At 38.2% G+C, this 26,432-nt stretch overlaps 1 protein-coding gene across 2 annotated transcripts in view; it reads left to right on the forward strand.

Annotated features, from left to right (window-relative positions):
- The window catches only part of AK9 (adenylate kinase 9), a 111,745-nt gene that overhangs the window by 47,317 nt on the left and 37,996 nt on the right, over positions 1–26,432 (forward strand). For both annotated transcript variants that reach the window (XM_070449975.1, XM_070449976.1), the window contains 13 exons: positions 1,094–1,204; positions 1,292–1,369; positions 3,403–3,486; positions 6,846–6,994; positions 9,486–9,642; positions 10,475–10,589; positions 13,297–13,373; positions 15,715–15,870; positions 18,672–18,761; positions 19,217–19,417; positions 19,772–19,893; positions 23,318–23,530; positions 25,158–25,418. In XM_070449975.1, coding sequence (XP_070306076.1) covers positions 1,094–1,204; positions 1,292–1,369; positions 3,403–3,486; positions 6,846–6,994; positions 9,486–9,642; positions 10,475–10,589; positions 13,297–13,373; positions 15,715–15,870; positions 18,672–18,761; positions 19,217–19,417; positions 19,772–19,893; positions 23,318–23,530; positions 25,158–25,418 — 1,814 coding nt within the window. The remainder of the gene's footprint in view (positions 1–1,093; positions 1,205–1,291; positions 1,370–3,402; positions 3,487–6,845; positions 6,995–9,485; positions 9,643–10,474; positions 10,590–13,296; positions 13,374–15,714; positions 15,871–18,671; positions 18,762–19,216; positions 19,418–19,771; positions 19,894–23,317; positions 23,531–25,157; positions 25,419–26,432) is intronic.

Here is a 26,432-nt window from a genome sequence, read left to right on the forward strand (position 1 = left end):
TTCTTCCTCCAGGGGATCTTCCCGACACAGGAATTGAATCCACATCTCCTGCATTGGCAGGTGGATTCTTAACCATTGAGGCACCTGAGAAGCCCTTAACGGGTACAGGGTAAAAATAAACCAAAACACATGTAACACAGTAATGGGACAGGTGGCAATTGGGTTATGGACACTGGGGTGTTAGGATGATCAGGAAAAACCTCTCTGAAGAGGGAAGAACATTTAATTGAAACCTGATTGGACAGAGGAAGCAAGGCTCCTTAAAGATGAACGGTGATCTATAATGTTTTTCAGAGTCTGTAGTGATTCCTTTCACATCAAATTGTGGCATGATATCACAGATTTTACAGCTTTCCACAAATTGTCTTTTCTCACCAGAATATAGAAATAGATGATATCTCTCATATGCTGCAAACCAAAATCTCTTTTCTTTTTCAAATTCACTAATTATTCCAAATCTGACAATAAGGTCAGTGTTAGTCACTTAGTCGCGTCTGACTCTTTGTGACCCCAGGCACTGTAGACCACCGAACTCCTCTGTCCGTGGGAGTCTCCAGGCAAGAACACTGGAGTGGGTTGCCATTCCCTTCTCCAGGAGACCTTCCCAACCCAGGAATCCTGCATTGCAAGCAGATTCTTTACCATCTGAGTCACCAGGGAAGCCCCCAGACAATAAGGTTAACCCTTCTTAAAATTTAAAAAATTGGATTTTTTTGGCCAGGGATTTTACTCCAACATATTTTTTTAAGAAGTTTTGTCAGTGGAAAATATTGAGGCTTTTTAACATAGAAAGTTATATAATATAATAATACAGAAGATGGCAGCTAACTTGGAGCAGGCTTCCAAGTGTGCCAAGCCTTTTCTATGTTCCTTGTTGACACCCATCATCTCATTTGATGTTGCAACTGTGTTTTTAGTTGAATGATCCTCTTTTTGCCCAGTAAAAATTGAGACAGGAAGATCAAATGATTCCAACTGAGACAGGGAAAGCAAATGATTTGCAAAAATCACATTGACTCAGAACTCACATGCTCAAGGTTGTCTACCTGCCCCCAGCTACCCTTTGCTAACACAGTCAATTACTGTCTTACAGCTCAGTCAATTTCAAAAGAACTTCAAGAAGAATCTGAAAGGAAGGAAAGGGAAATCCCAAAGGATGGATATAGAAGTACAGAAGAATTGCAGTCGTCACTTGATGAAGATGGTAAAGAAAATGTTGCTAATGTTATTGGCCAAATCTTTCCTAGTATAAACAGATTAGCTGATAGAGTATATTATTCTTTCACTGCAGTGCTCGCTTTTGAATCCCAAAGAGAAAGCTCTTTAGAAGACAGTGAAGAAGCCAAAATGAAGTCAGATGATAAAGATGGTAACAACATGAGCTGCTAATGCCATGCTCGTGGAATTTATTTCCATTTATTTCATATGTTATCATGTTTATATTGAAGCTTAAGCTTATTCTCACCTCATCCTCAAATTGGAAACTTTAGGAGTAAAAGAGTTAAGTTTTCCTCTTACAGATTTAAACTGACCAACTGTAGAACAGAAATAAATCTACTAGAATGAAGAAGAAAACAGAACACAAGTCTAATACTATTGGAATGCTCTCTAAAGTTTTTTGTATCTTTCCAAACATGATACAATCATCATTGTACAATAATAAATTCTTTCTTAAAAGCTCTCTGCTTCCTTTAATGGATTGGAATCAGAGCATCATAAATCCAGAGTTGTAGCTGTGAAATGTTTATCATTTAGTGCTATTTACCACTCCAGTATTCTTGACTAGAGAATTTCATGGACAGAGGAGCCTAACAGGCTAATTGTCCATGGGGTCACAAAGAGTCAGACAACTAACACTTTCACTTTACACTCTCCTAAAACTTTTCCATTTATATTTTAACATAATCAAGAGCATACAAAGTAAACTACTTTTATTTTTTATTTGTGTTACATTTAATTGTATAATATCATTAGAAAATAATTTAACCATCATTTAAAATTATTGCATCATTTCTTTACTTAGAGGTATTAGTTTTAACTAGTTCATTTCGCTACTACAAAAAATTCAATGAATTTTTTCCATTGAATTTTTTACATAAAGTTTTGCCTGCATGTTGACACAAATGGAGTTACTACTTTAATGAGTAAGAAGTAACAGAAAGTCAAATTGCTTTGCATAAAGTTTCAATTTGTGTTCCCATCAGGAATATGCAAACTACATGTCCTAGTTTCCTCAGTATTTTCTCTTCTTAAATATTATTTTAATTTTTATTTGACTATTTCTGAAGTTTAGTGTTGTAATACTGTGTTAGCTATATATATTTCTTCTTTTCTGAGGTGACCACTTTTGTCTTTTGCCCATTTTTCTAAATTGTTGTATCAATTATATGGTTTTAGTATAAATGTTCTATATCAGTCACTTATTTTTCATATTTTTTTCCAAATTGAGTGGTTTGTCTTTTAAGTTGCCTTGCTGACTTTGAGGTAGCAGAGTTTTTCACATTTTCATAGTCAAATAATTACTTTCCATTTGTTAATTTCTTCCATTTACTTTCCAGCTTAAAAGTCTTCCTCTCAACCAGAGATTTCATATATACTTTTTTTTTAAAGTTGGCGCTGCCTTTTTGTATTTAGCTTTCAATTCCATCTACAGTTTATTGTGTTATATAATGTAGGGCTGATCTTTTTTATTTGGTTCCTCCTCCTGATCAGACAGATGTGTCTTTGCCTTGTGTTTATTTCAAGCTGAGTAGGAATTGAACTGGGCACTGGCAGAAAGATATACGGCATCCTCCTTTCCCAGCCTGCATACGCGCACACACACCCACACACTTCACAGAAGGACCTGGACATTAAAATTTTTGCCAAATGGCATCTGGGAACCCCATCTCTGCTCCTGGAGAGTTCTCAGCACTGATATGTACACAGAGAAGCTCCCCCCCACCCCACCCCACCCCCGCCCCATACTATCTGTTCCCTTTTTAGGGGAAGCTGTCCAATGTAGAAACATCATCAGTACCTCTACTCACTGCCAGAGGATTGCCAGCACTGCCGGCGTGCCATGGTAAAAGACAACCTCTCTCCCCCATGCGTCTGAGATAAGCACAGCTTTTCTTGGAGCCAAAGAGTCTGTTGTGACATCAGGAACGGAAAATTTTATTTTTTTTCCAATTTATACCCACTGGCATCATATGAAACTGAAATTACTCCTGGTTTTGTTATCTGACTTTCTACTGCTGATAAATATGTCTACCTATTTGATTATTATGGTTGTTATTTTAATTATTTAAGAAATTAGGAGCATTGAGTCCTGGGTCCTTGGGCCCATACCACAATCTTCCTTAGGAATCACCTACAGTTTAAGTACTGTTCTTTATGTGTTTAATAGAGTTTTATTTTCAGATGAAAAACAAATAAATGAAATGTTTACACTTCAAAGAAGTCAGCAAGACTCTAGTCGAGATCTAAAGAAGGATTCCAGAAAAGGTAAATTATTACTAGGGTGATTTGGTTTTCTTAGACTGTGGTAAAAATCACAAATAGTTCCTTCAGAATTTTGAAGGATAACCATGTACTTTTTTATTTAAAAATCTTATTAATATTCACTTACTCTATCTTAAGTCACTTGGTCATGTCCAACTCTTTCCCCACCCCTGCCCCATGGACTATACAGTCCATGGAATTCTCTAGGCCAGAATACTGGAGTGGGTAGCCCTTCCCTTCTCCAGGGGATCTTCCCAACCCAGGAATCAAACTGCGGTCTTCTACTTGCAGGTGGATTCTTTACCAACTGAGCTATCAGGGAAACCTTTACTCTGTCTTAAAGACTACTATAATATGAACAGTTGGACATGCAGTAACACAAATAGAAGAATATGTGATATACTGTTTTCATGAACAAGAATATTGGAAAGATAGGATATCTGTCTTTCTGTTCTGTCATTCCTGGCATGTGGCTGCAATAATAGTTCACAAGATGGCTGCTAGTATGCCAGTTATTACATCAATGGGCAAGAAGAGGGAAAAGGCAAGAGACAAGAAAATAACACTCCATCCAGCTGAGTTCAGTCAGTTCAGTTCAGTTCAGTCACTCAGTCGTGTCCAACTCTTTGTGACCCCATGAACTGCAGCACGCCAGGCCTCCCTGTCTATGACCAACTCCCGGAGTCTAACCAAACCCATGTCCATTGAGTCAGTGATGCCATCCAACCATCTCATCCTCTGTCGTCCCCGTCTCCTCCTGCCCCTAATCCCTCCCAGTGTCAGGGTCTTTTCCAGTGAGTCAGCTCTTCACATCAGGTGGCCAAAATATTGGAGTTTCAGCTTCAACATCCGTCCTTCCAATGAACACCCAGGATTGATCTCCTTTAGGATTGACTGGCTGGATCTCCTTGCAATCCAAGGGACTCTCAAGAGTCTTCTCCAACACCACAGTTCAGAAGCATCAATTCTTCGGCACTCAGCTTTCTTTATAGTCCAACTCTCACATCCATACATGACCACTGGAAAAACCATAGCCTTGACTAGATGGACCTTTGTTGGCAAAGTAATGTCTCTGCTTTTAATATGCTGTCTAGGTTGGTCATAACTTTCCTTCCAAGGAGTAAGCGTCTTAATTTCATGGCTGCAATCACCATCTGCAGTGATTTTGGAGCCCAGAAAAATAAAGTCAGCCACTGTTTCCACTGTTTCCCCATCTATTTGCCATGAAGTGATGGGACCAGATGCCATGATCCTAGTTTTCTGAATGTTGAGCTTTAAGCCAACTTTTTCACTCTCCTCTTTCACTTTCATCAAGAGGCTCTTTAGTTCATCTTCACTTTCTGCCACAAGGGTGGTGTCATCTGGATATCTGAGGTTATTGATATTTCTCCCGGCATTCTTGATTCCACCTTGTGCTTCTTCCAGCCCAGCGTTTCTCATGATGCACTCTGCATATAAGTTAAATAAGCAGGGTGACAATATACAGCCTTGACATACTCCTTTTCCTATTTGGAACCAGTCTGTTGTTCCATGTCCAGTTCTAACTGTTGCTTCCTGACCTGCATACAGGTTTCTCAAGAGGCAGGTCAGGTGGGCTGGTATTCCCATCTCCTTCAGAATTTTCCACAGTTTATTGTGATCCACACAGTCAAACACTTTGGCATAGTCAGTAAAGCAGAAATAGATGTTTTTCTGGAACTCTCTTGCTTTTTTCGATGATCCAGCAGATATTGGCAATCTGATCCCTTGTTCCGCTGCCTTTTCTAAAACCAGCTTGAACATCTGGAAGTTCATGGTTCATGTATTGCTGAAGCCTGGCTTGGAGAATTTTGAGCATTACTTTACTAGCATGTGAGATGAGTGCAATTGTGCGGTAGTTTGAGTATTCTTTGGCATTGCCTTTCTTTGGGATTGGAATGAAAACTGACCTTTTCCAGTCCTGTGGCCACTGCTGAGTTATTCCTCTTTAAAGAGAAAACAACAAGACTCAGCCCCAAAAAATTCTTCTTGCATTTTATCTACCAGTGAAACTATCAATATAAGGGAAGTTAGGAGATATAGTGTTTTTAAATAGCTAGGCACATTGCTGACCCTAACAAAATCAACATTCTATTACTAAGGGAAAGGAGAACTGGATATTGTGTAGGCAAGTAGTATCTTCTGGCACATTTAGTATTTTTGCCTGGCTATTTCTGCTTCCTCATGTCCCCTTTCACAGGCTATGGGAAGATCTTGGGTTCTTGCCTCTGACTATCCAGGAATTGCTGGTTTTCTGTATCTCTGAGAACAGACTTCTCACTTCGTGACAGGGAGGGCAGCAGGCAGCTGCTCCTCAAAAGTCCTTTTGGATTTTTTCTGGGAGAGGATCAATTAGGCTCTGGCGGGAGACCCTGATGGATGGAGCTCAGAAAGTACTACTGGAAAGGCCGAGGTAGAAGAGTCTGGTGGAGCTGCCAATCTCTTGTCCTGTTAGACACGTGGATGAATGTTTATATTACAGTGCAGCCTATAAGCCAGCTCAGCTACGTAAGAAAGCATTCAGCACACGGTGAGGCAGGAATCAAGGCTAACACCTGAAAACCCAGCCTAAGCCACGTATGCCTCCCATCCTCTTGCCCACCTCCTGTCCTTTTATTGTCCCATGTAGTCTCATGCATGTAATTTAGGGCTTCCCTGGTGGCTCAGTGGTAAAGGACCCGTCTGCAAGTGCAGGAGACATGGGTTCAATCTCCGGTCTGGGAAGATCCCACATGCCGCAGAGCTACTAAGCCTGTGCACCACAACTATTGAACCTATGCCCTAGAGCCCGGGAGCTGCAATTAATGAGCTCACGTGCTGCAACTACTGAAGCCCACATGCCCTAGAACCCATGCTCCACAAGAGAAGTCTTCACAAGTAGAGAAAAGTCCCCACTAGAGCTCTTCCCCAACTAAATAAAAGCCCACACAGCAACGAAGACCTAGCACAGCCAAAAATAAATAATAAATGCAATTATTAATTGAAAGTATTTGTTTTGTTTTCTGACTCATTCTTTAGTTGGCTGTCTTTTAACTTGACTCCTGGAAGCCTTTGGTTCCTACCTCTTCTCCCTGGTTTTCTAAGTTTTTACTGCTGCCTGACATGAGTTTTTTTCTTGCCTCATATGCTTTCATTCTGATGCACTGGCTTTAAGCCACTGTTTTACTATTTTGTGATTCCAGATTTATTTCCTCCCTAGTCTATTTCTCCCTTTTTCTGGCATGTTCAGCAGTAACACCAAGAGTGCTTCCTTGGGTTAGGTATTTATGATCATGTTCTGTTGCAAATAACATTGTCTACTAAAATTATTAATGGCATTAGTTTATTGATTTATTTTACTTTAGATGTAACGGACTATGAGATAGAAGAGGTAACTGCTGATCATCCAGAAGTTCTTTCCATAATAGATGAAACAGTAAAAATGGCAAAGGATATGAACTTTGAACAGCCACATGAAAAAATTGCTGAAATCTTAGATGAAGTTCTCCAAGAGGTAAGAAATCCAGAATCTTTATTTTTATCTCTGATTTAACAGTATCTGAGAAAATGTTAACCTGGTATATGTACAATTATTTTTGAATCCCATATGACAGTGTGGAAATCTATAGCCTTCTAATTCATGTGCATTTTACAGTAACACTGTTAGTATGTAATGTACCCTAGTTGCTTATAAATTTTCCATCAATGCATCTGCATGCTTAGTCATGTCTGACTCTTTTCGACCCTTTGAACTATGGCCCACCAGTCTCCTCTGTCCATGGGGTTTTCCATGCAAGGATACTGGAGTGGGTTGCCATTTCCTTCTCCAGGGGATCTTCCTGACCCAGGGATTGAACCCACGTCTCCTGTGTCTCCTGCGTTACAGGTGGATTCTTTACCCACTGAGCCATCAGGGAAGCCCTTATCAACAGTTTTACAATATAATTGCATAGCTGTGATGTTTCTTCTTCAGTAACTTTTATTATCTTTAATTCAGCTTAGTTGGTTAAAAGATAGTGCATATTAAGCAAGTATCGAAGGTAGACTTTTCATCTATGAGCTAATTATATGTAAACCAACACAAATTTTGTTCTATAGCTAACTAATCTCTTCCAACCATATTGAACATGTGTTCATGGAAGAGATAGATGGACACACCATTGATTTTCCAATCTAAGGGGAAAATAAAGCTTCAGGTCCTATGTCCTACCCATGGTAAATCAGAATACTTATGAAGACTGTATGGATCCGTTTTGTACAGAGACCTTGTGTAAGCATTCAGAGCAAAAGTCAAAGAGAACAAATAACTTTGGGTCTTTCAGTAAACTTCTTCTGTATGTCTCTGTAATTTGAAAATTATATAATTTGAAATTATGACACAGTGGGTAAAACCCTCAAGCCCCAGGCTATATCCAAGGCAAGCTGTTATTCCCCTCTGAGCTTCCCAGAGAGATCTTTCAACCTCTATATTTCTTTCAGTTGTGCTGTCATCAATTTATTCCTTTAGAAATATTCTGAACACCTGCTGTGCTAGAGCCAGGGGATATGAAGATGAATTAAACAAAGCTCTTCCTGTTAAGGAGCTATAAGTCAGGTAGGGGAGGTGACATAGAACCCAATAATTAACTATCATGTGCTCAGTGGTAACTAGATATGTGTGTATGTGTGGTGAGAACTTTCAAGATCTACTCTCTTAGCAACTTTCAAATATACAATACAGTAATGTTAACTGCTGTACATTATACCCTCAGTACTTATTTATCTTTTAACTGGAAGTTTGTACCTTTTGACCATGCATGTGTGCGTGCTAAGTTGCTTCAGTAATGTCCAACTCTGTGACCCTGTGGACTGTAGTCTGCCAGGCTCCTCTGTCCATGGGATTCTCTAGGCAAGAATACTGGAGTGGGTTGCCATGCCCTCCTCCAGGGGATCTTCCTGACCCAGGGATCAAACCCGCATCTCTTGCGGCTCCTGCTTTGCCAGTGAATTCTTTACTGCTGAGCCACCGGGAAAGCCCTACCTTTTCACCGTTTCACCCATTTTCCCCCACCTCTTCCTCTGTCTCTGTCAGCCACCAATCTCTTCTCTGATTTTATGAATTTGGTTTTTCTAGATTCCACAATAAGTGAGGTCATATAGTATTTGTCTTTCTTTAACTTATTTCACTTATACTACTTCATTAGAGCTTTTCCCTCCTAATTCTCTTATGTGAAACTGTTCAAAGTGTTTAAAATTCTTTATTTTTTTTTCCAAAATACTCTTCATTCACATGGAAATTTCAAAAAGCTGGTAAATCTGCATACGCCAAACGGCTACACTGGTCCTCTCAAGATTTCTTTCCCTTGACTTCTAATATTCTATGACTTCCTGATTGCATACAGATTTGTTTAAAATCTTCAGAATTGGTGTATTCACAGATCCACATCACTAATCTCCACATTTGTATTGAAGTTGTTATAATTGGGTGGCAGGTGGGGGATAGTTTAGCAGAACTCACAAAGCACCTGCAAGATTTGTTTTGAACTAGTTTCTTTCTACAGCTGTTAGTAAACATCTCAGGACCTCTCAGCTCTCACATTAAAGGCTAAAAATCTAAAGGGAAGTAAAGAGCATTGTCACTTAAAAAGGCAGGCTGAGCACGGACCTGGTGACTCAAAGAGTATACCAGGGACCATTGTCACCTGAGACCATGTTAGAAATACAGACTCATGGGCCCTACCCTTGACCTTCTGAATCAGGACCTAGGTTCTGTAATATGGAATAAGATATAGCAAGCATGTTTTGTTATATTTATTTAGCAGAGGCTTTTGCTTCTTGTTCTTAATGTACAGCTTTAGTGCTTTCAAATTGTTTCTCTTTTAAAATTAAGTGGCTCTTTTTTTTTTCTTCTGAAAGTCAGAAGAACTCAAAAGATACTTGGTTAACATCCAGGAAAGTGATGTATCAGGGTAACGTCCTTGACTTGGGTACCTGTGATGGTAATTTCAGAGTGCCATTTTTCACAGGTAGCTGAAGAAAACAGGAACAGGTTTTATGGTGCCCCCAAATATGGCGGATGGATAATAGACAACTTCCCTCTTATGAAAGACCTCTGGATGGCCTTAGTCGACAAAGGAGTTCTACCCGATTTGGTCATCTGTTTATCAGACACAGAAAACAATGGTTGGTAAATACTTATCATGTCCATTCAGAGTGAAGTTTTTACTGCTGATAATATTTTTAGTTTATATTTTTGTGAAATATAAAATGGGAAACTCTCCACCTTCCCTGGGTACAACAAATACCACCCCCGAAGTCCCTTCATGACCTAGAGGTACACAAAAGGAAACATCCCACCACTGAGTAAGTGGCCACGGGTGATATGCTAGGTCACTGGATGCTCCAGCAGGCTCTTGTCATTATTCCTTGGGACTGAGGAGTTAACAACCCTCTTCCCAGTCAGCATTATAACTTCTGAATGAAAAATATATAAGGCTGAGGGCAAAGCTATCTGTTAATCCTTTTTCCCCTCAAATGGGAAATACTAAGTACATAAAGATAGCAGAACTAAATTTTAAGTATTCTGTCACTGTGTGTAAAGCTATAATAATAAAAGATTATGGCACTACCAGAAAAAAATGACATAGACCAGTCAAACTGAATAAAGAGCCCAGAGATAAACTCACACATATATAGTCAACTAACCTTTGACAAGGGAGCCAAAAATATTCTGTTATTTTGCATCTTAAGGAAATAAATTTGAAAAGAAAATTTCCAGGGGGGAGGCTATATTATACTATTTTTTATGTTTTAGTTACTTAAAGTATGTCAACATATACCTTTTTAAAAGGATTTAAGATGGTCTCAAAAAATCTGGGCTCTATTTAGATAAATACTTAAAGGAAAATATATTTGGATATAGACAGAAATAATTTTTCATTTCTAATTTCCAAAATATATCTCACTATATTTTGTAGAGCTTCAAAATTAATATTACTCTTTATCTCTATTTCAGGAAAATATTTATATAATAGACTGTATTTAAAGAATAAACAAGAAATTGACTCTAAGATTTTAGAAAGATTATTAGATGAACTACTAAAGGAAAGAAAAGAGGAAGAAGCAACAAGGTAATCTGCCTGGGAAAATAAATGAGATTAATTAACCTCTTACAACTGTTAAAAATCTACTTATAATTTATATTTATAAAATGTCTTTAACATCAAAACGGGCCTACTAACAAGATCCAATTCTAATTCTAAGAAAAATAGTAATTTCACAAATATTGCCAGAATCTCTAAAGTATATAGCTGTGGATGTTTTTACAGTCCCAAGTCAGATATTCTAAAGCAAATATTTACCTTCAAAAGACTTTGTGGAAAAAATGGCCTGGTGGTCCAGAGGCTAAAACTTCGAGTTCCCAGTGTAGGGGGCCTGGGTTCGATCCTTGGTCAAGGAACTAGATCCCATATGCCTCAACTAAGAGTTTGAATGTTGCAACTAAGACCCAGTGCAGTCAAATAAATAAATATGTTTTTAAAAATGAACATAGAGGGCTTTGGGTGCAGGAGGGGGTGGAGGAAAAAAAAAAAGAAAAAAAATAAAAAGAAAAAATAAAAATGAACATAGAGAAAGTATAGTTTTTCTACTGTATTTATCTGTGACTTAATTTTACTAACTAGAATCCACAGGTCAAAGAAATAATATAAAAAGCGAAAATACACTTGTGTCATGTGACTAAAATTCAAAGCTTGACTAAGTTCTACATAAGGTAAAGAATAAGACTAGTTATTTATAACTAATAGGTTCAACATCAAATGCTTATTCTTGGGACTTCCTGATGGTTCAGTGGCTAAGACTCTGAGCTCCCGATATGGAGGATGTCAACTCAATCCCTGGTGGAGTAACTAGATCCCACATGCCACATTAAGACTTGGTGCAACCAAATAAATAAATAAATAAAATACTTTGAAAAAAATTGGTCAGAGATGCAATGCAACTTGGTTGGAAAAGAGATAAAATTCATAGGATTTAGAATTATATTTTTGGCCAAATATCTACAGACATGCTGATTCTACATGTTTTCCAGCATCAGTTTCCGAATGTGCTGGTCAAATGCAAGATAATTTCTTTTATCACCATTTGTCTTTGATCTCCCCAAGTAGTATATGGAAGTAGCTAGAAACTGGCAGCAAAATTCTTCCTCCTCCTTGTCAGATCTTAGATTATTAGCAGCAGCAACATATAGTATCCAGGTTTTGAATGAGGAAAGCATCACAAAAGAGCCCTACCTAACTAGGATAAGTAGAAGAATTGCCAATTCACACGCTATCAAGTAGGGAAGGCATGCAGAAATAATGCTCAGTAGTCTCAAAGGTCTGGGTCATGAACAAGAAAACTAAAATTACACTAAGACTTCAGTCTGGATCACAGGGTCACAGGGTTTAGAATATAGTGAGACAATACTTCCTATTAACAAGAAACAGGATTTGTGGTCCAGTGGTTACGAATCTGCCTGCCAGTTCAGGGGACCACCGGTTCAATCCCTGGTCTGGGAAGATTCCACATGTCTCAGGGCAACCAAGTCCATGTACCACAACTATAGAACCCACAGTCTAGAGTCTGTGAGCTGCAACTACTGAAGCCCACACACCCTAAAGCCCATGCTCTGCAACAAGAGAAGCCACGTCAATGTGAAGCTCAAGCACCGCAGCTAGAGAGTAGCCCCCTGCTTGCTGCAACTAGAAAAGAGCCCGGGCGCAGCAACAAAGACCCAGCACAGCCAAAAATAAATAAAACAAGATACACATTGTTGGGAGGAGAGGTGTAGTAATATATTTGAAGAGACTATGTATAAAGATTTTCAAAGGAAGGGGGAAAGGACACCAAAAGAACACGGAGTAGGAGAGAATGACCCACCTACAGAACAGTCTGAAGAAGACTGTCCAGAGTGGCCTACTCATGACTGGGCTCTACTCCCCTTAACTGGTCCCCTGTTGGTGACTGCTTGATACAGTTTTTTGATACTGTTTTTAAAGATGCAGTCAACATTCTTATACATGTTTCTTTGTGTAATAGTATGTCAATACCTGAGGGCTAAATTCCTAGTTCTTCAACCCTAATGAAAAACAGATTCCTTATCCCAAATGTCTTAAAATTTCATCATTACTTTGTTGAAAAGAAAATAAATTAATTTTCTGAATACAAAGAAAATTTGCAAATTTTCTACTTATTCATACAGAAAAAAATTTAAAGTGCAAAAAATGTGAAGTAAAATTTAAAAACTATCAGAATGCCACCATCCATAGATAATTGCTATTAACAGTTTGATTTGCTATTTTAATTAGTTTGCTATTAATTTAGTTAAGTTGGTATTAACAGTTTGATTCATTTTATTCTAGTCTTTTAATCTTCATTTATATACATTTTAAAGAAAAAATTTGTATTATACATAGTTTTATACTATACCTTTTTTCACTTAACTCTATGTTGTGAACATTTCTCATTTAATCAGAGGGAAAATGATACAAATTCTCCCAGCTTAGAGTTAGACAATCCTTTATTACTTTTTCCAGGTTTCCTAATTAATAGCCAGAGTTTTAAAAAATACATTTTAATTTTTCTTACCAAAAAAAATCCCCAAAACACACAAAAAATTCTGAAAATTAACTAGCCTCAATATGAGTAAATTAAATATTTATGTGGTAAAGTAAAAAGTATAGTGAATATTATAAATGACTTATTCTTTATTTTTACCATTATAAGCCTTAAAATCTATGATATTGTAAGATATTTGAATTTCCAAAGGTAACTACATTTTGGACCTTTTCATTTCAGAAAAGTCAAGGAAGAGGCATTGAGAATAGAAGAAGAAAATCGAAAGCTATTGGAAGCTCTGGCTGCAAAAGCAAAAGGCAAACACAAGATTATATGATTAATAATGTGTCATTTGATTTTGTATTGTGACTGCAAAGTTGCAGTATTTACAGAGAATTATAAACAGAGTGACCATATTTCCCAGTTTGCCCATTAGAGTCCAAGTTTATGCCCAGGTTCCTGAAATATTTGTTTGACTTCCTCTCTGTCTCATTGTGTTCCAATTTGGATAATACATTGTGTGGTCACAGCAGTAATGAATTCATAGAAAATGGATTCCTGACAGAGACACCTACTCATCCACCTTGTAAGATGCATACACAGCAGGACCAGGATGTACAACATGTCTTTAAACTTTCTAGTAGGCACATAAAAAAATAAAAAGAAACAAATGAAATTAATTACAGTCATCCCTCAATATCCATCAGGAATTGGTCCCAGGACTCCTGCAGATACCAAAAATTCATGAATTCTTAAGTCTGTTATATAAAATGGCATATTATGTGTGTATAACCTAAACACATCGGCATATACTTTAAATCATCTCTAGATAACTTATAATGTCTAATAAAGTGTAAATGCTATGTAAATAGTTGCCAGCATGCAGCAAATTCAAATTTTTCTTTTTGGAACTATCTGAAAAATTTTTTAAAAATATTTTAAATATGTGGTTGGTTGAATCCATGGATACAGAACCTGAAGCTTCAGAAAACCAACTGTATATTTTACTTAATATGGATTGGGATGGGGAACACATGTAGATCCATGTCTGATTCATGTCAGTGTATGGCAAAAACCACTACAATATTGTAAAGTAATTAGCCTCCAACTAATAAAAAATAAATGAAAAAAATATATACATACTATATCCAAATTATTATTTTAACATAATGCAAATTATGTTAAACTTAATTAACATTGATTAATGCATATAATCAATGCAAAAACTAGTGATATATTTTTATATTCAGTTTTTCACACTAAGTCTCTGAAGTCCATTGTGTATTTTACACTCACCGCACATCTCTGTTTGGACTAGCCACATTTCAAGTGCTCAGTAGCCACATGTGGCTTGTGGCTATGTAACGGAGAGTGTAGGAATAGCCATTCCCTATTAAATGGAGTGTGGAAAATTCTGAAAGAGATGGGAATACCAGACCACCTGACCTGCCTCTTGAGAAACCTGTATACAGGTCAGGAAGCAACAGTTAGAACTGGACATGGAACAACAGACTGGTTCCAAATAGGAAATGGAGTACATCAAGGCTGTATATTGTCACCCTGCTTATTTAACTTATATGCAGAGTACCTCATGAGAAATGCTGGGCTGGAGGAAGCACAAGCTAGAATCAAGAATGCCGGGAGAAATATCAATAACCTCAGATATGCAGATGACACCACCCTTATGGCAGAAAGTGAGGAAGAACTAAAGAGCCTCTTGATGAAAGTGAAAGAGGAGAGTGAAAAAGTCAGCTTAAAGCTCAACATTCAGAAAACTAAGATCATGGCATCTGGTCCCATCACTTCATGGGAAATAGATGGGGAAACAGTGGAAACAGTGTCAGACTATTTCTGGGGCTCCAAAATCACTGCAGATGGTGATTGCAGACATGAAATTAAAAGATGCTTACTCCTTGGAAGGAAAGCTGTGACAAACCTAGACAGCATATTAAAAAGCAGAGACATTACTTTGCCAACAAAGGTCCATCTAGTCAAGACTATGGTTTTTCCAGTGGTCATGTATGGATGTGAGAGTTGGACTATAAAGAAAGCTGAGTGCCAAAGAATTGATGCTTTTGAACTGTGGTGTTAGAGAAGACTCTTGAGAGTCCCTTGGACTGCAAGAAGATCCAACCAGTCCATCCTAAAGGAGATCAATCCTGGGTGTTCATTGGAAGGACTGATGCTGAAGCTGAAACTCCAACACTTATGGCCACCTGATGTGAAGAGTTGACTCATTGGAAAAGACCCTGATGCTGGGAGGGATTGGGGGCAGGAGGAGAAGGGGACAACAGAGGATGAGATGCCTAGATGGACATGTGTTTGAGTAAACTCTGGGAATTGGTGATAGACAGGGAGGCCTGGCGTGCTGTGATTCATGGAGTCGCAAAGAGACATGACTGAGCGACTGAACTGAACTGACTGACTGATTAAATGGATATTTGGGCTGTTTCCTGTCTTTTGCTATTATAATATTTGTGACTGCTGTATGCTATGGCATATATTTGGGAATATATTTTATATTCCATTTTAATAGATATAACATACAGAGACTGTATCCCTCTTTTTCATTAAGCATCATGCTCCAGGGGTTGTTCCCAATTAAATATCTGCTGAATGAAACTAAATAATTTATTTCTTCTCATTTTTTTCTAACAGCAGAAGAAGATGAAGCTGAGGCTTTTGAGGATATTGAAGGTGAGGAGTCTGAACTTCACGAAGGGTCTGAGGCCCCTGAGGTTGCTGAGGAGACCAGGGGGGTCTTACACAAAGAGTCTGACATTTTTGAAGTCCCAGAAACAGAACGCGAATCAGGTTAGACTTTTATTAAAGAGTGTGTCCTTAATTCCACTGCTGCCTATGGGCATGTTTGTGTGCATGTGTGTGTATGTGTGTTGATGTGGTATAAAGTGGAAGCAGGCTGAGATTGCAGAGATGTGCCCCCAGAGAGCAGCAGGTGGCTAGAAGTATAGTAGGAAAGCTGAGTGCTCTGCCCTGGTGCTGGCACTCTTGTCAGGGTCTGCTATATAATTTGGGGGGCACAATGTTCAAAAATCAGGAAAAAAGACAAATTAAAAGTACAAAAATATAAAGCTCTTTCTTTCCTTCCTTGGTCTCTCTTAACTTGTCATAGTACTTTATGTTTGCTGTTTAAAGTCATTCTAAGTAAAGAAAAATTAAAATTTTAAGTTCTTAAGCATGAATTTTACCATTCATCTTTATGTTGCCCCAATGCCACTTTTAAATGCAAACCTAAGAAAGGATGTGATGAGGTTCCATGGTCATTCATGCCTCTTTAAATGCCATTACCTTCATTCTGCATCTGGAGCAAGTTCTAATTTGAAGGGGAACCATGGTCAGGCCTGTCAGCATCTTCCCATCCCCAAATCACTAAGTCACACTTATTCCCACACATTTTGGGTCCTCTTAGAATTCTGTGCTCATGATGGGGTATCAGGAACGCTCATGGGAATGAGATGGCAGAGAATGGCGCAGATCGCGCGTATCTCTGCTCACAGGCATGCCCTATTGTCCCGCTGGAGTCCCTTCGGATTTTGCTTACAAAACTCAAGTCAAAGACCAAAATGACAACCAAAGTGCTTTAAAGTATGGGGCCATTCTGGGCAAGAGTTACAGGACACCCGCGCCACTTATATACCCATGAAGCCAGCCTCCTCAAATGTCCAGTTCGGTGGGTTGGGACAGGGCCAGAAGGAGTCAAAAAGGCAACAAAAATCACTCTCAGGAAGAGACTGGACTTAAGCAGCAAGATTGGGCACTTCACCGTGGGGGAAGCGAGGCTCTTAAATACCTTGAAACACAATTAGTATTGAATTACTCCCTCTTCTCTTGAGTATTAAACATTGTAGATTCTATAGAAAGAGGACCCAACTATTATTTTAGCTAACTTGCAGGACAGTTTTCACAGTTTTACGGAATGGCTATATATAGATTTTTTAAGTATATATGTGTGTGTGTGTGTGTGTGTGTGTGTGTGTGACACACAAAACTTGTGTCTCAGAACTAGGAAAGACTAAGGGGAGAAAAGAAAGATAATTAGTCCTTCCTTCCCTGAAACTATCTACACTAGATCTGTACGTGAATCATGTCTTTTGCTATCCAGAAAAGCAGTTGTTGATCTGTATCTTCAACAGTGCTATTAGTTGAGATTCTCCTCAGTTTCATCACAGCTACACCCACAACTGAGACTTTGGCCACTTTATGGTCTTTTTCATCACACCTACACCCACAACTGAGACTTTGGCCACTTTATGGTCTTTTGGAATATCTTTATGGGTATCTCAAGAAATTAAAAGAATGCTCAGGCAGTTTTGATGCCATGAACAGAAGTTTGAATGATATTTAACAACAGTTATCAGAACTGTATGTATCAATTATTATTCTGGTCAACGTCCTTTTGTGTATTTAAGAATATTCTTCATTTTCTGCCTTATTTTATTGTGTATTTTTATGCCCCCCTGGAACTGAACAGTGGGTTCGTGTGTTTGCAGTGTAGAAAACTAAACTCTGACCACAGATGTCTGCAGCAAAGTAAGGGCCTAGCGGTAGGATGCCAAGCAAGGGAGTGGGAGACAAGCCTGAGATCCACTCCAATTTGGTCTTTGAGTTGGGGGGACTTAAGGAGGAGAGGGCTTCCCAGGTGGCACTAGTAGTAAAAAACTCACCTGCCAACGCAAAGGATGTAAGAGACATGGGTTCGATCCCTGGGTCAGGAAGATCCCCTGGAGGAGGGCATGGCAACCCACTCCAGTATTCTTGCCTGGAGAATCCCATGGACAGAGGAGCCTGGTGGGCTGCAGTCCATAGGGCTGCAAAGAGTTGGACACGAATGAAGCAACTTAGCTCATGCACAAGGGGGAAGAATAAAGAATCTGCAGTTAATCATCATCCTGTGACATTTCTTTATCATTGTTTTGGGGGTCAGGATGCCTAGAGTTTATGAATCTTTTTATGAGTATCTGGTGATTCATGATCCAGGGATCTGTTAGCTCATCTTGCCCTGGAGAAACAACCTGAATATGTACATTAATGGTGTTATCTGATTCTGGTTGATTAGTGTTCACCTAGCACAGAAATGAGGTCAGAGGGGACAAGAAAGGGAATAACATTTTGAATAAAGAGATTAATCATAAACTCAGCAGGGGAACTCGGTTTTAGGGGAAATCAGTACTTTACCTAATTGGAGAAGGTACCAGAGACCCACTCCAGTACTCTTGCCTGGACAATCCCATGGATGGAGGAGCCTGGTAGGCTGCAGTCCATGGGGTCGCTAAGAGTTGGACATGACTGATCGACTTCAATTTCACTTTTCACTTTTCGTGCACTGGGGAAGGAAATGGCAACCCACTCCAGTGTTCTTGCCTGGAGAATCCCAGGGACAGAGGAGCCTAGTGGGCTGCTGTCTATGGGGTCGCACAGAGTCGGACACGACTGACGCGACTTAGCAGCAGCAGTACTCTACCTAATGAGAACTGTATTATCAATTTGACATAGTATATACAATTTAAACTTTCAAAATTTTCTTTGTGCCAAAATTTTCATAAAGGAATAATGTTTTTAAAACTCGAACACTAACTATTAGATATTTTTTTAAGTATCTGAGCCTCCTGAGGATGCTACAGTTGGAGCAGAATTTCCAAAAGGATCCGGAGAGGGCCTGGAAACTAAAGAATTACCTGAAACAGGTTAGATTATAAAATAAAAGTAGTGCATAGAAGTGCTTTTCATATTCTCTTACAATTTAGGCATAAAACCAATTTCCTACTTATTTCTTTCTATGCCAGTTGTATGCAGGTTGATGTGTGTTATATTTATCTGACTTATTATGTTAAAAGTGTATCTAGCCAACTTATAACAGTTTTTCAACAAATTTTATGTTCTACTTTTATTAACAAAGTTGCCATATGAAATTCATGTTAATTATCTAAATAATTTGGATTTTATTTATAAGTAACAATTCATCTACAGCCAAAACAATGAACAAAGCATAGTTGAAATATGAATTTATAAATGCATATTATTGCTTAGAACTCTAAGTTTATTTTTTTCAAATGTTTAAAAAGTATTATAAATTATTTTGGCAATATAGCTAAAGATATATGCTTGAAGGCTCTTTTTTCTTTTAACCTTTACTCCAAAGTTCTACTACCTGAATTTCCAGAAGATGGTTATCCTGATGTTCCTGAAATGGATTCAATTAGAGAGAATGTCAGCTCTTTCTATGCTGCGTGGAAACAGGTGGAAACAGCTATCGGTGACTCTTCTACTCAAATTTTAAACCTGGAGATTGCTGGCAAAACTCCAGAGGAACTACTTCAAAAAGTCGTTGAAATTATGGAAAGTAAGGGCTGCAGTAATCATAACACTTATTGTCATGAGCAAGCCATATTATGAAAAGTACTGTGAAAGTTTAAAGCCTATGGTTTATGAAGTAAAACATTCAGGATACCCAGGGATGATATTTAAAATATTTAACAACTGTCCTAGAACACCCATCAGATTAGCCATGAGACACACAGCACTGACCAAACTGGCCACTCGTCATGTAAAGAATTTGTAAACGCCTGTTTGCCTACACATGTAAGCTAAGAGACCAGCCCTATAGTTAATTTTCTTAATCTTGCTACCGTAATATGTTCATATGCTTTTATCCTAAAAATGTCTTCCCAGCTGTTTGTTTGTTTGTTTTTGAAAGAACCCTTTCACCATGCTGGTTGGGAGTTAACTATGGAAGATTATGATGAAGAAACAGAAGACTATCAGGCTGAAGCCGATGTCGATGAGGAGTTAGAAGAGGAAGAAGAGGAAGAGGAAGAGGTGGGAGGCTTTTCTCCTGCTCACTGCCCGTGGTCACATCACTGAAAGTGCACATATCCAGAGTGGTAACTGGCACTTCTAGACTTCAAGAAAACAAGCAGGCATCTTCAGATTTGTAAACATTTTCAACACATTTTGCCTCCACTCAGCTTCCTTTGACCTCTGAAATGCCAGAGCTACTTAGACAGTATGTTACACCCATGAAAAAAGGAAAGAGAATAGAAAAATCTATACATATTAGAGATAGAAATATTTTATACATTTAACAGAAGTGGGTGTTTTATGTAAAATACAACAGTGGCATCTCTGAAGGGCTGCTGGCATGAAAACGAGTAGTTTTCTCAAAGAGGAACAACTCATTTTAGGCACCAATCTACTCCCTTGGCACCACAATTCTGATAACTATTTTCAAGTGATAGCCTCCTAGTTAAGGCATCTGTCAATAATAAAATAGGAAGTGATTTTTTTAATTCTGGTCTTTATCAATAAAGCAAAATAATAGGTTAGATAAACACTCATTTGTAATTAACTTGTTGCTTGACTTAAATCCAAATACGTATGTGTCAAACAAAAAATGTTATGCAGTGTGATTCTGCTAATAGCTTTCAATACATTATCCTAAGAAAATGCTGAGATTCTCAGGGTGGTTAAAGGGTGTGGGTTTTGTCCCAGTAATGTTCAGACTCTCTTTTTTCAATCAACCTTCTGCTGCCATTCTTCTGTGACCTGCTGTGGTCTGCAAGAGCATGGTGTCTTTCTTACACCTGCAGACAGTTCTCAAGCTGTCTGTAATGTTCAAAACTTAAATTTTTAAGTATGGTCTTATTGATAATATAGATAATTTTCTATAGATATTATCTATAGATAATATAATAATTGTCCTCACTTTTACTCTTCCTAATTTGCCATCCCTTCTTCCAGTGTGTGTTAGGCTTCCTGAGAGGGGTGGTTGTCTTCTTTCTTTCTTTTATTTTCTTTTCTTTTTTGGCTCAGTGGAGTTCAGAACTCTTGCTGGGGTGCTTTAGGTGACAACATTCTCAAAATTTATGAAGGGCAAACTGATTTTTCTCCTCAGCATTCAGGAATGTAGTGCCAGATAGGCCACCTATTCGTTGCTGAGGCCTGAGACAAGCCCAGTTACCGGAATTGCTCATACTTGTGCAGACGCAGGGTCAGGGGAGACTCTCCCACCCTATACCTTCTCCTTGGTCTCTTGCAGGCCACAGAGACCACCAAGTGTGGTGGTTGCTGACGCTAACATTCCCCAGGAAGTCCACAGACTTCTACAGGAATAATTCCTCCTAAGACTTGCCATCTCAATGCTCTGGTCCCCGTGATGCTTGTCTCCAGATACTCATCCAGACCATAGTGGTAAAGAGTGTTGGATGGTTGTCTGCCCTCAGACGTCTACAGAGGCCAACCACCGCCTGCTGTAGCAGTTGACACTGAGGAGGTGGAAGAGAAAGGAGGAGAGTCTTTAGAGCACCATTTTCCCAGAATCCCTTGCTCCAAGACCCCCCCCCCCAACCCTTATCACTATTACACACATACCTCACATTTTTTTAACTGAAATTCAAATGTAACTGGTGAGCCTTCATTTTTTTATTTGCTAAAAGTCTGGCAACCTTACTTTAAGTGCATTTATTGAAAAACAAGAAAGACTAGAGAAATTAATTAGGCATTCAAGTCAAGAACCTAGAGAACAAGAGCATAACACAATAGACCAAATAAAGTAAAAAGAAGGAAATTAAAGGCAAAAAATTAATGAAATAGGGAAAAAAGACCAAATAAAAGCAGTAGGCCTACCTTCAAAAAAATGAAAAATCGGTTTACTGATAAGAGCAATAAAATAAACCTCTGGCAAGTAAAATGAGGTAAAAAGAAGGAGTAGTAAATAACATTTGAAACAGAAATCAGATTTTGAAAGAGGTTCATTTTAAATTACAACTTTATACTAACAAATTTTAAAGTCGAAATGAAAAGCAGTTTCAAAATACAAATTACTAAAGTATGATTAAGATGAAAGATAAAAGCTGGACAAACAAAAATAACTGTAGGGAGTTATAGAGCTTTTCTTGTTGGTTAAATAAGTCTTATGTTATAAATTTTCCATAGCATAGAAAAATTTCAATACTTTCCAGCTCATTTTGAAGCTTGCATAACCCTGACACAAAAATTGAATGAGTGACACAAGAAAAGTAGAGATTAGTTTTGCACACTTACAGAAAGTTGTTTTTTACATCTTGTTTGGGGGGAGAAAAAGTGTGTTGTACAATAGTCATGCAAAGTATTATTTCATTGTTATCTTAAAAAATAATGTATTTGTGCCTGAATTTGTGTCTTTGTATGTACATATGTAAGCTATACTGAGAAAAATGTGTCTGAAAGGATACACATAAAATGATTAAGTGTTAAGACAGTACTGGAAGAGAAAGGTGAGAGGAAATGGTCACTCTTCATGCATTGTGGTTACGTTTTGAATATTTTTACAGCAAACATGCATTGTACAACACAGAAAATTATTTTTAAAATATACTTTACTTTAAATATAGGGCTTCCCTCATAGCTCAGTTGGTAAAGAATCTGCCTGCAATGCAGGAGACCCCAGTTCGATTCCTGGGTTGGGAAGATCCCCTGAAGAAGGGAAAGTCTACCCACTCCAGTATTCCTGGGCTTCTCTTATGGCTCAGCTGGTAAAGAATCTGCCTGCAATACAGGAGACCTGGGTTTGATCTGGGTTTGATCCCTTGGTTGGTAAGATCCCCTGGAGAAGGGAAAGGCTACCCACTCCAGTATTCTGGCCTGGAAAATTCCATGGACCATCCATGGGGCTGCAAAGAGTCGGACACAACTGGTCATCTTTCACTTTTACTTACTTTAAATACATTGCAAGAGTCCCTACGGGACTTTACACATGGTTTCTTCACCTATTGCATTCCAATGGAACAAAACAAATTTTTTTCCAAATTATTTGATTACATATCCACTAAGTAGGAAATAAAGCAAATCCTGAGACATCTCCCATTTTTGTTTTCAATGAATAAGAAGTTGTGACCCTGACTCAGCTTTTACTTCTTGGAAATAATTTTATTTTAGAAACTGACTTCACAGTGACCCTGCATCCACACATTATGGGGTTTTTTATTACACACTTGTCTATAGAGGGCTCGGGACACCGTCATTCTCAGTGCTGCTTCATTTTCTTTATACAACAAAGACACTTGGGATTTGAACTCAGAGGAATATAAGAAACCAATTTTTTGATGAATTCAAATAGTATAAAAACTGGTCTTTTGTGGATTGTTTTAAAGGGATATTGTTATGGATTAAATACTATTCAAAGATGCATTTTTATAATTCCCTCTTTAGTATTATGAGAACAGTGCATTAGTAGTGTTCTTCAAACTCTGAATGATATTTCTAGAATGAAGATATAATTAAGGAGAAGAGAAGGCATTTGGGAGATACAAAGCACTTCTGTCCAGTGGCTCTCAAAGAAAACTTCGTCCTACAACCAGGCAACCCAGAAGAAGCAGCTAAATATCGAGAAAAGATCTATTACTTTTCAAGTCCTGAGGCTAAAGAAAAGTTTTTGGAGCAACCTGAGGAGTATGTGGCTCATGATGAACCATTAAAGGTGAAAACAATATCCCTATCCTGACAACTGGTCCTGCATCCTTGTTTAGAGACTTGCTACCAGTCTCCACCATTTTACTCAATAGTGAAGTCACCGATATAATAAAACAGTATGGTGGCAGTATCTAGGTTTTAAGAACAACTTTTTGGAATATAACATAATCTAATTATCTATGTGATATCTTCAGTAATGCCTTACATCAAACCAACACATATTTTTTTAGCTGAAGTATTTAATAAGAAGTCACAGTTGAATTTATTGCTTGTAATTTTATTGGATTTATTTTATTGCCTAATCATTTTGATGTACCATTTTAACATCTAATTTCTTGTTAGACTTTTTTCTCCACAATATTGTGATTTTTGTCATTGTGGATATGAAATAGTACTTAGGAAATCTTTGGGCATATCATTCTTTCTTTCTCTTAATTATTTTATTAGTATAATTCCATTGGGATTACAAGATCAAAATTATAAATCATAGTATATTGTCATGGGGCTTCTCTGGTGTCTCAGCAGTAAAGAATCTGCCTGCCAGTACAGGAGAGGTAGGTTCAATCCCTTTGTATGGAAGATGCCCTGGAGAATGAAATGCCAACCCACTCCAGTATTCTTGAAAATTCCATGGACAGAGAAGCCTAACAGGCTACAGACCATGGGGTTACAAAGAGGTGGGCACGACTCAGCCACTAAACATATTGTCAAGACTTTCAATAATACTGATGCCTTGCTAAACAGAACATGTAAAACACAATTTAAACTCTTCCAGATAATTTGGACCATTTTCATGGCTATTGCATACACCTTTAAACTCTTCTCTGAACATTTCCTTCACAAGGACAAAAGGTGATGAGGCTGTGCTTGCTTCCCTTTGCTGCTCAAAATCCACTACTGCCAGCCCCTTTGAGGCTCATTCCATCCAAATATATCACCATCTCCCACTCCTGCTGTCACCTATAAATATCAGAGTCATTGCCCCACATTTACAAAAGATTTATCTGCTCCTTCATCCCAAACCTCATCATTGTTCTTGACCAGCTTGAGCATCAATGGACAGTCCATACACCTGGATCTCTGTGGATTCTCTGGTTTGGGGGCTTCCCTATCTCCCATGGACAGAGGAGCCTGGTGGACTACAGTCCACACAGGTCGCAAGAGTCAGACTTGACTGAGCGACTAACACTTTCACTACTTTCACTTTATCTCCAATACAGAGATTACAGATTTAATGAAGGTACCTCTAACATTCCTGTATCAGTGGGCTTTTTGTTTGGTAGAGAGGTTTTGGTGGTGGTGGTGGTGTTTTTATCGTACTAAGAAAATGTCTTTGCATTCTTCCATAATTCAAACTTTTTAAAAGAAACAAAATTAATTTTATTTTATTAAATGTCTTTTGGCACTGGATCTCAAGATGCTCTGTATTTGTTGATGCTCCCTGAGGATCATGGTTGATGCCATGAATCATGTTAATTGGTATCCTAATGTCAAAACATCCTTGAATTTGTGAAGTAATAATTCAGTCTTAGGGAGAGCAGTTAATAAGCCTTAGGTTCTCTAAATTCTTAAAGCTGCTTCTTCTTCACTGTTCCTCTCCTCTACTCCCATCTTTGATTTATCCCCTATTTCAGGCTCCACCATTAAGAATATGCCTTCTCGGCCCCCATGGCTCTGGCAAAACTGTCTGTGGAAGACAGCTGGCAGAAAAATTGGGCATTTTTCATATTCAGTTTGAAGAATTTCTTCAAGAAAAACTAATGCTAAAAACTGAAAAGAAAGTTGGACCTGAATTTGAGGACGATTCTGAGGATGAACAACTTGTAAAACAAGAACTTGAAGAGCTTGCAATTAAGGCCAATGTTACAATTGAGGAAGAAAATACAAAGAAGCTGGTAGGAATATTAATACTTTCATTGCAGATAATTGTGCTTACTGGTGTTACTTTGAGGGAGTAGAATATAAGTAGTATAAAACTCCATATATAAAATTTCGAAGAAGTAAAATAAAAAATAGCCCATAAAAGTAATTTAAGAGTCATCTTCTCAATATATTAAATACAGATCTTGCTACTCATCTAGAATATAGAGTACTGAGTTTTACATGACTCCAGTGAAAAACAGAAAAGTGTTCCCTGACAAGAGTGTTGTATAGCATTTATTTGGGGCTGTTATTTGATGGACTACCCAGATGGGTAGTCCTGCATGAGATGCAGGTTCAATCCCTGCATCAGGAAAATTTTCCTGGAGAAGAAAATGATAACCAACCCCAGTATTCTTGCCTAAGAAATCCCATGGACAGAGGAGCCTGGTGGACTAAAGTCCATGGAGTTGCAGAGTCCAACACAACTTAGTGACTAAGCAACAATATTATTTGAGATGTCTGATCTAGATGATAAGATTTCTGTTATTGTGTTCTGTTTTCTATTTACTAATAATACTATAAAAAATCTGCCCCCACACCAGTAGAAATCTCAAAATATTAATTTCTAATAATCCCTCATAAGAAAGTTTTTATGTATCTTTTCTTTGTTCTTCAGCACTCAGTCGTGTCTGACTCTTTGCAGCCTCATGGACTGCAGCATACCAGGCTTCCCCGTCCTTCACCATCTCTCGGAGTTTGCTCAAACTCATGTCAATTGAGTCAATGATGCCATCCAACCATTTCATCATCTGTCACCCCTTCTCCTCCTGCCCTCAATGTATCTCTTAGGTGGTTTCTATCTGGGTGTATAGAGAAAGTTCATTATTTTAACTCGCCTTTTAATCATTTCTGATATATCTGAACCCTTTTTTTCCAAATGATCTTCTATAAATGGACACATGTACAGACTATATTAGATGACTGCCTGCCTGGTCCATTCTCTAATCAGGATGTAGAATGAGTAGTTATAAGATAGGTGACAAAAA

Source organism: Odocoileus virginianus, chromosome 19 (genome assembly GCF_023699985.2).
Source record: "Odocoileus virginianus isolate 20LAN1187 ecotype Illinois chromosome 19, Ovbor_1.2, whole genome shotgun sequence".
Lineage (NCBI taxonomy): Eukaryota > Metazoa > Chordata > Mammalia > Artiodactyla > Cervidae > Odocoileus > Odocoileus virginianus.